The following is a 7,626-nucleotide window of genomic DNA, read 5'->3' as shown; positions in this document are numbered from 1 at the left end:
GCTGCCCCCATCCCTGAGCTATGTGAGAGGGGTAAGCCAGACGAGGTGGTCTGGACCGAGCAGGGCCAGAGGGCTCTCTGTATACTGAAGGAGGCTCTAATCCAGGGCCCAGGAAATCTGGTAAACCCAGACTTTGCCAAGCTTTTTGCAGTGTTCACCAACGCCTCAGACGCAGGGCTGGGCACGGTGCTAATGCAAGCCGATGCTAAGGGCAGGAGACACCCCACCGGGTACCTGAGCAAGAAACTGCTGCCCTGGGAGCAGAACTATGCGGCCTCAGAGAAGAAATGCCTGACCATGGTGCAGGCCCTTAGAAAGCTGCAGCTGTATTGTTTTGGGCGACGTCACGTGCAAGGGGCTGATGCCGAGCTGCTGGAGACAGAGACACCTGTTCAGAGGGTGGCAAAGGTCAAGATGGGGGCTCTTAACCAAGGGAGCTCGAATTGCAGCCCTCCAAACTGGAGCGCTGGGAAAAGACCCAATCTCAGTTTAGACCCCAGGGGTATTGGGGTGGCAAAAGGGTACAGGCCGCATAAACCTTCCCACATGCAGCCTGCAAGCGCCATCAAGCACAACATACCCACGGGTGGGCCTGAAACTGGAATTTCCTGGTGTAACTCCCACCAAGGAATGGGAGAGATGATGGGGCATCCATGGGAACGTTGGTGGGTTCGAACTTCCCAAGGTCACTGGCTAAAGTGACCTCGCTCAGTTCAGTCTCGAAGGGGGGAGAGATGTGACGAAGTGGGACTGTTCTTAATGTTGCCTCTGAATATGAGGTGGGTGCCTCAGTTTCCCCTATGCATTTCTTAAGCCTCTAGGTGGTGGGGAAAGGCCAGTGTGCATAAATCACTGACACTCTGTCTCCCTGGCAACAAATGGCCAGGGCCCTTCCCCCCTGCAAGGAAATAGCTAAAGGTGAACAAAGAGATCAGGTGACCTCCTGGCCCAGGAAAGAGACAAAGCCGAGAGAAGGAGGGGCTGGAGGGGGTTTGAGAGTTGGAGCTAGGTGGGGACTGGAAGGGAGGACAGATTGGGGGTCTGCCTCGCTGGGCCCCAGAATGGACCCGGCAGAGGGGTCCCGTTCTCTGTCCCTACAAGCTCTGTTTTAGACCATGTTCCTGTCATCTAATAAACCTCTGTTTTACTGGCTGGCCGAGAGTCACGTCTGACTGTGAAGTGGGGGGTGCAGAACCCTCTGGCTTCCCCAGGACCCCGCCTGGGCGGACTCCCTGTGGGAAGTGCATGGAGGGGCATATGCTGAATGCTCCCAGGAGAGACCCAGGAGGTGAAGCCATGTGAGCTTCTTGCCCTGAAGACAGTCTGCTCCGAGGGAGAGGAGGCTCCCCAAAGTCCTGACTGACTTTGTGGGGAGCAGTTCCAGAGCATCGCCCGGGGACTCTGTGACAGCAGCAGGTTCAGGTTTTACCCTTTATTTGCTCATTTCTTTACTATCAAACCGCCCAGGACCAAGGTTTCGGCTCCTCGTGCTAACGGAGCCGATTCCCCACCGGCCCCAATGTGCCAGGGGATTTTATCCCTGCTCGGATGTGGCGGGAAGGCTGGCCAAGTCCCCGGCCTCCAGGCGATGGCTCAGGGTGAGCAGAGGCTGCAGGGCTGGAGGCAGCGATGGGGAAGGAGCTCCGGCTGCACTGGCTGGGTCAGACAACGACCCGCCGGCTAACCCTCCGCCTAAGACCGGGAGCCTGGCACGGGCGGGAGCTCCGTCTCCATTGCCCCCAGCCCCTCTGGCCTGTCCCCTTTGTGCAAAGCAAGTGTAGAAAGGGACCATTACATCCCCTCGCCTGGGGTCCCCCCGGGGTCTGCCCCCACCAGCTCCCACTCCTCAGTACTCAACACCCTGTAGTTGAGGCTCCGGTAGCTGGAGACGTCCTGCCTGCGGCTCGCCTGCGTGGCCTCGTAGATCTTCCTGACCACCGGGGGCAGGGGCTTGAACCCGCCCAGCCGTGCCAGCTCCTGGCAGTAACCCCACTGCAGCTCTCCCAGCCGGTGGAAGTGCTTGGGGGCCCCCCCGGCCCCCAGATGCTGCCGCAGCTCCCCCTCGGCGGCCGCCTGCATCTCGGCAGCGGAGGGCAGGCAGCCGGGGCCCACGAGCACCGCCAGGCAGAAGAGCAGCTGGCAGTGGAAGTGCGGGAAGGGGCAGATCTGCCGGCAGAGCCCAATGAAGAAGAGGCCGGGATGGTGCGGCGGCAGCAGGTGCCGGTACAGCGGCGTCACCATGTGGTCCGTGATCCGCAGGCCCAGGCGGGCGGGCGACAGGAAGGGGAAGCGGTACCGGTACCCGGTGCAGAGGATGAGGACGTCGGCCCTGTGCTCGGCGCCGTCCGCGAACTGGACCGTGTCCCCCGCTACGCCCACCGCCGGCGCTGCCTGCAGCACGTTCCCGGGCAGCGCGGACAACGGGGGCTGCCGGTGGCTCAGGATCACCCGCTGGGCCACGGGGGCCAGCTGCAGCGTCAGGTCCACGCCGGACGGGCCGGCCCCCAGCAGCACCACGGTGCGGCCCGCAAAGGGCTCCGGGCAGCGGTATTTGTGGCTGTGCAGCAGCCGGCCTGGGGGGAGGGAGAGGGGGGTGAAAGGGGGAGCTGTGGGGGTTCCCCACGCACAGGGCTGCCCTGCCCCATGGAGCGTCTCCCTCCTGCTGTCTTCTCCAGGGCAGCCCCTTCCCCATGTCCCAGAGCCCAGAGCAAAGGGCAGGTCACAGGAGACGGATTTTCCCCAGGGGACCCTGGAGGCTCTTACCTGGGAAGGTCTCCAGGCCGGGGATGGGGGGGACGAAGGGGTCGGAGTAGTGACTGCAAAGGGAGCAGAAAGAGGGACCCTATTAGTGCTTCCTGGGGGGCCCCGTTTACTGACACAGGCCCCCCACAGGGAGGGGCACTCTCCAAACTCCAGCCCAGGACCAGAAGTTTGCTCACCCCCTGGGGAGGGGTTTTTCTGGGGCTCCCCCCCCCGACACCCCAAGGACTGGTCTATGACTGCCCCCAACACCCTGGGCTCCCCCACAGCCATGGTTTTTACCCCCCCCAAGGTCTGGGCTTTCCCACAGCCACCCTCTGCACGCTCCCAGGGCCCCTTGCACCCAGGGGAGAGGCCTCTGCGGAGCACGCAGCCCCCTCCCCGCCCAGAGCCGGGAGAGCCCCCCGCACCCCACCCCGGTGAGTGACCCTGCTCAGCCCCTTTGCCAGCAGCTCCGAGGCACCCGCAGGGCAAGGGGAACAGCAAACTGGGAGCGACCCCCCCCCACACACACATCCCACGCAATCGCCCAAGGGCCTCACCCGCTGCAGACAATTACAGCATCGAAGCGCTCGGTCGCCTGCACCGTCCGGTCCTGGGCCCAGCAGGCGGTGATGTCCCAGCCGCCCTCTGTGCCCTCGGCCGGGCTCACGGCATCCACCAGCCACGAGAACTGGAAGGGGAGACGGGAGCAGGTCAGAGCCGGGCAGGGAGTGTGGGGGGCGGGGGAACGGTAACAGCCTCACCCGGGGACTGCCGGAGCAGCCCCTGCAGGGACCTTGGCTGGGTAGGGTCTGGGCTGTGCCCCTGGGGGGTCGTGTCCTGCCGGGGTGACCAGGTGTCCGGTTTTGGACAGGAACACCCGGTCGAAAAGGGAACCTGGCAGCTCCGGTCAGCACCGCCGACTGGGCCGTTAAAGGTCCGGTCGGCATTGCTGCGGGGCTAAGGTAGGTACTTGTCCTGGGGCACCGCGATGCACCTCGGACGCAGCCAGCAGGTCCGGCTCCTAGGCTGGTGACCGGGAGCCGCCCGAGGTAAGCCCACGCCCCAACCCCGAGCCCCAACCCGCTGCCCCTGCCCTGACCCCCCCCCAACCCCGAGCCCCCTCCTGCACCCCAACCCCCTCGTCCCTAGCCCCAGCCCTGAGCCTCCCCCAAAACCCAGAGCCCCTCCTGAACCCAAGCCTGCACCCCCAGCCCAGAGCCCTCTCCCACACCCTGAACCACTCAGCCCCACCCCAGAGCCCTCACCCCCTCCTACTCCCCAAACCCCTCATCCCTGGCCCCACTCCCTCCCGCACCCCAACCCGCTGCCCCAGCCCTGACCCCGCCCAAACCCAGAGCCCCCTCCCACACCCCAAACCCTTCATCTGTGGCCCCAACCCAGAGCTTGCACCCCCATCCCAGAGCCTGTACCCCCTCCTGCACCCCAACCCCCAGGCCCCCCCAAACCCAGAGCCCCCTCCTGCATCTGAGTCCGCACCCCCAGCCCAGAGACCTCTCCTCTCCCCTCCCTGCACCTCAACTCCCGCCCCAGCCCAGAGCCCCCTCCGACCCCCTAAACCCCTCAGCCCCAGCCCAGTGAAAGTGAGTGAGGGTGGGGGAGAGCAAGCCACCGAGGGAGGGGGAATGCAGTGAGCATGGCGGGGGCGCCTCGGGGAAGGGACGGGGCTAAGGTGTTTGTTTTTGTGCCAATAGAAAGTTGGCGACCCTTGCCGGGGTCCAGCTCTGTGCTCAGGCCCAGTCTCAGGGGGGCAGGCAATGGGGGGATCTGGCCTGCACCCCTGGGGGCCGTGTCCTGCCAGGGCCCTGCTCTGTGCTCAGGCCCGGTCTCTGGGTGGAGGGGCTGGTCTGTGCCCCTGGGGGGCTGTGTCCTGCCAGGGCCCAGCTCCGTGCTCAGGCCCGGTCTCAGGGGGGCAGGCAATGTGGGGGGTCTGGCCTGTCCTGCCAGGGCCCAGCTCCGTGCTCAGGCCCGGTCTCTGGGGGGCAGGCAATGGGTATCCCCAGGTGTTCCTGCCCCTCCGGGGCCCCCCACTCACCCTGATGTGCTCTCGGACGCGGAAGTGGTCGGCGTAGCTCTCCAGATAGGTCAGCACGTCCGAGTGGTGCAGGAAGGACGGCAGGGAGGGGTCGAAGGGGAAGTCTGGGAACGCCATCACCTCCTTGGGAAGGTTGGTCCTGGGGTGTGTGAATGCCGGTTAACCCCCCCCTCGCCAGGATGGGGGTGCCGCCCTCCCCCCCCAGGTCCCCATCCCCTCCTGCACCTGTCTGCCCCTTCCAGGGCTCGGCACCCCCAGGACTGGCCCACGTGGGTAGCAGAGGGTGTCCCAGCTGCAGCGGGAAATGTGGGAGGTGTGGAGGGGGAGCAGTGAGGAGACAGACCCCCTGGGAGGATGGGGGGGCTGGTCTCAGGTGAGGGGATCCTACACACACACACACACACACACACACACACACTTGGAGGCCTGGCAAGCTCCTCTGCCCCTGCCTGGTGCCCGGAAGCACATGGCACCCGCAGCCCCGCGCCGGCTACCTGAGGTCCCGGTACATGCTGGAGTGGACGGGGAGCCCATCCGGTCTCTGCCCCGTCTCTTCGGTATAGACCCAGGTGCCCCCGACGCGGCTGGACGCCTCGAACACCACGGGGGGCGCAAAGGACTCGGGGCGGGCAGTGATGTGACGGGCCGCACACAGCCCGGCTGCTCCTGCCCCGATCACCGCCACCCGCAGCTTCCCTGGGGCCGTCATCCTACAGCGCGGCTGGGAACAGGCAAAGCAGAGGGGATGAGAGTTGGGGGCCCAGGCCTCTCTCGCGCCCACTCACCCAAAAACTCCCTGCAACTGCCACAACCCCCCAAAGTTCCCCATTGCCCCTCACCCCTAGATCTCCCCCAGCCACACCCCCATAACTGACCCCCACTTTCTTCCCCCTGCCTCCTCCATCGAACAGGCTCCTACCCCGTTCACAGGCACAAAAACCGCGTCCAAACCCTGCGTGGACTTTGGCCACATCTCACAGACACTCAGCAGATTCCCCACAGGCCGTCACACTGGCGTGGTCACCAGGGGAAAACTTTTATAGAGTTTGGCACCCATATCCCCAGCACCTCCCCACCACTGACCCCGGACAAACTAGTTACACCAACAGGGATTCCTTGCCCAGCACTGAGATGCAGCTGCCTCTGGGGTGGAGGGTTAGGATTATTTATAGAGATGTAAGGGACCGGGTAAAAAAAAAGTGGAGGAGGGGGATTTTTTTTTTTTAATGTTTCTGAAGCCTAGTCTGGAAACCTTGGGCATATTGAGAAAAATGGAAAATAAACTAGTATATGAAATATTTTCTCTCAGAAAGAACAGTGCAAGAATTTTTAGAGTTATGTTTAAAATAATATTTTAGTGCAGTCCTTCAAAAATGCTTTCTACTAATAACTAGTACGTTTTTACAATGAATCAAATGTTTCTCTAGAAACACGAGTTTCTTCTATTTCTGCATGATAATGTCAGGTCATTTCTGAGCCCACAGGATACAACCTTCCTCCTTGGTTATAACAATATTGATGTATTCTGTTGTCAACATTTTTTTCTTGTTTGCTAACAGGCAAAAAAAAAAAAAAAAAACACAAAAACCCCCCCCCTATAAAAAAAAAAAAAAAAAATAAATATTTAAAAAAAAAAAAAAAAAAAAAAAAAAAAAAAAATACACCTAAGTGCCCCAATACCAAAACTAAATAATTTATACTTATTTCAGATAGATACTAAACAAGATTTTGTTAGGTGCTAACTAAATTCTACACAATACCCATCTGATTCCTAAAGAAATAAACGAAGTTTAATGTTGATCAGCAAGTAACTAGCTATTTCAATTTCCCCCACATTTTCTAGGTAGTTTACACCCCAGCTGTGTAGACAGGAACCCAGCACGGTCAGGAAGTGAAAGATAATCCTGTTTCCAGCTGACACTGCGGGGGATATTCCACGCCGTGGGGCCAGGACACTGGGAGGGAGCTGCCTGGGGGGTCTCTAACCAGCACAACAGGGCGGGGGGGGTCTCATTCTCTTCGCTCCAGGCGGGGACTGCCCCCCAGCTGTGCCCTGGGGCTCCAGCAAAAGGGATTTCCCCTCACCCGGCCTCCTACAGGCATAACTGGGGCTCAACCCCTCCCCCCGCATGGCTCATTGCCCGCCCCCTCTCGGCCCCACTGCTGTCCCCTGACTCACCAGCTGCGCTCAGACCCACATGCACCTTCCTCGGTAGCACCCCGCAGCATGCTGGGAGTTGTAGTCTTCTGCTTCCTGCCCAAACTTGGTGCCGAGGTGCGGGGTCCTGTGTCTGAACCCCTTCAGCCCCCCCGCCGGGAGGCAGCAACCAGCCCCCTTTCCTTGTACAAGGAGCGCTCAGACAGAAATCAATACAACCAGACTCTGAACGTTGTTGTTTTTGGAGTTAGGTCAAACGGCCTTAAATGTGCTGGAGACAAAAACAAAAAAAACGTGGAGCGAAGTGGGTGACGGGACGTGAGACAGCGGCGAGGCGAGTGAGCGCTGCCCTGTGCCCCCCCCCCCCCCCCATTGATGCAATGGCTCCGGGGGGCCAGGTGGGACAGTGTCCTGCAGGTATCCCTCCCGCCCCCCAAGGCTAATGACGCTGGTAGCCACATGGGGCAGTGCCCTGTGTGTATCACCCAGCCCCACACATGGTGCGTGTGTGTGTGTGTGGGGGGGGAGGGGGGATGATCTCTGGCATCTACATGGGGCAGGGCCCTGTGTGTATGCCCCAGCCCCACACATGGTGCGTGTGTGTGTGTGGGGGGGGGAATGATCTCTGGCATCTACATGGGGCAGTATCCTGTGTATAGCACCACAACTG

The 7,626-nt window shown here is 61.3% G+C and overlaps 1 protein-coding gene across 2 annotated transcripts; it reads right to left on the bottom strand.

Annotated features, from left to right (window-relative positions):
• Positions 1-1,440: 1,440 nt before the first annotated feature.
• Positions 1,441-7,200, bottom strand: LOC112121230 (flavin-containing monooxygenase FMO GS-OX4-like). 2 transcript variants are annotated; one of them, XM_029914280.1, is made up of 6 exons: positions 6,978-7,200; positions 5,293-5,519; positions 4,799-4,937; positions 3,303-3,433; positions 2,764-2,816; positions 1,441-2,573 (listed from the first exon to the last, which is right to left on the bottom strand). In XM_029914280.1, exons 2-6 carry the CDS (start codon positions 5,505-5,507, stop codon positions 1,792-1,794), a joined length of 1,320 nt encoding a protein of 439 aa, XP_029770140.1. In that variant the 5' UTR covers positions 5,508-5,519; positions 6,978-7,200; the 3' UTR covers positions 1,441-1,791. The 2 variants fall into 2 exon arrangements, with proteins under 2 accessions (XP_029770140.1, XP_026501925.1); XM_026646140.1 differs by lacking the exon at positions 6,978-7,200 and adding an exon at positions 5,718-5,749.
• Positions 7,201-7,626: the final 426 nt, after the last annotated feature.

Source organism: Terrapene carolina, unplaced genomic scaffold, assembly GCF_002925995.2.
Source record: "Terrapene carolina triunguis isolate 2854851 unplaced genomic scaffold, T_m_triunguis-2.0 Scaffold34127, whole genome shotgun sequence".
Classification (NCBI taxonomy): Eukaryota; Metazoa; Chordata; order Testudines; family Emydidae; genus Terrapene; species Terrapene triunguis.
This window is presented reverse-complemented; position numbering and strand designations above follow the sequence as displayed.

Excerpts from the sequence above, each read along its gene's own strand:
- LOC112121230 (XM_029914280.1), bottom strand. The coding sequence starts at position 5,507 with ATGACGGCCCCAGGGAAGCTGCGGGTGGCGGTGATCGGGGCAGGAGCA. Across the intron at positions 4,938-5,292 it reads AGCATGTACCGGGACCTCAG|GACCAACCTTCCCAAGGAGG; the intron begins GTAGCCGGCGCG and ends CACACACCCCAG. Across the intron at positions 2,574-2,763 it reads CGGCCTGGAGACCTTCCCAG|GCCGGCTGCTGCACAGCCAC; the intron begins GTAAGAGCCTCC and ends CCCTCCCCCCAG.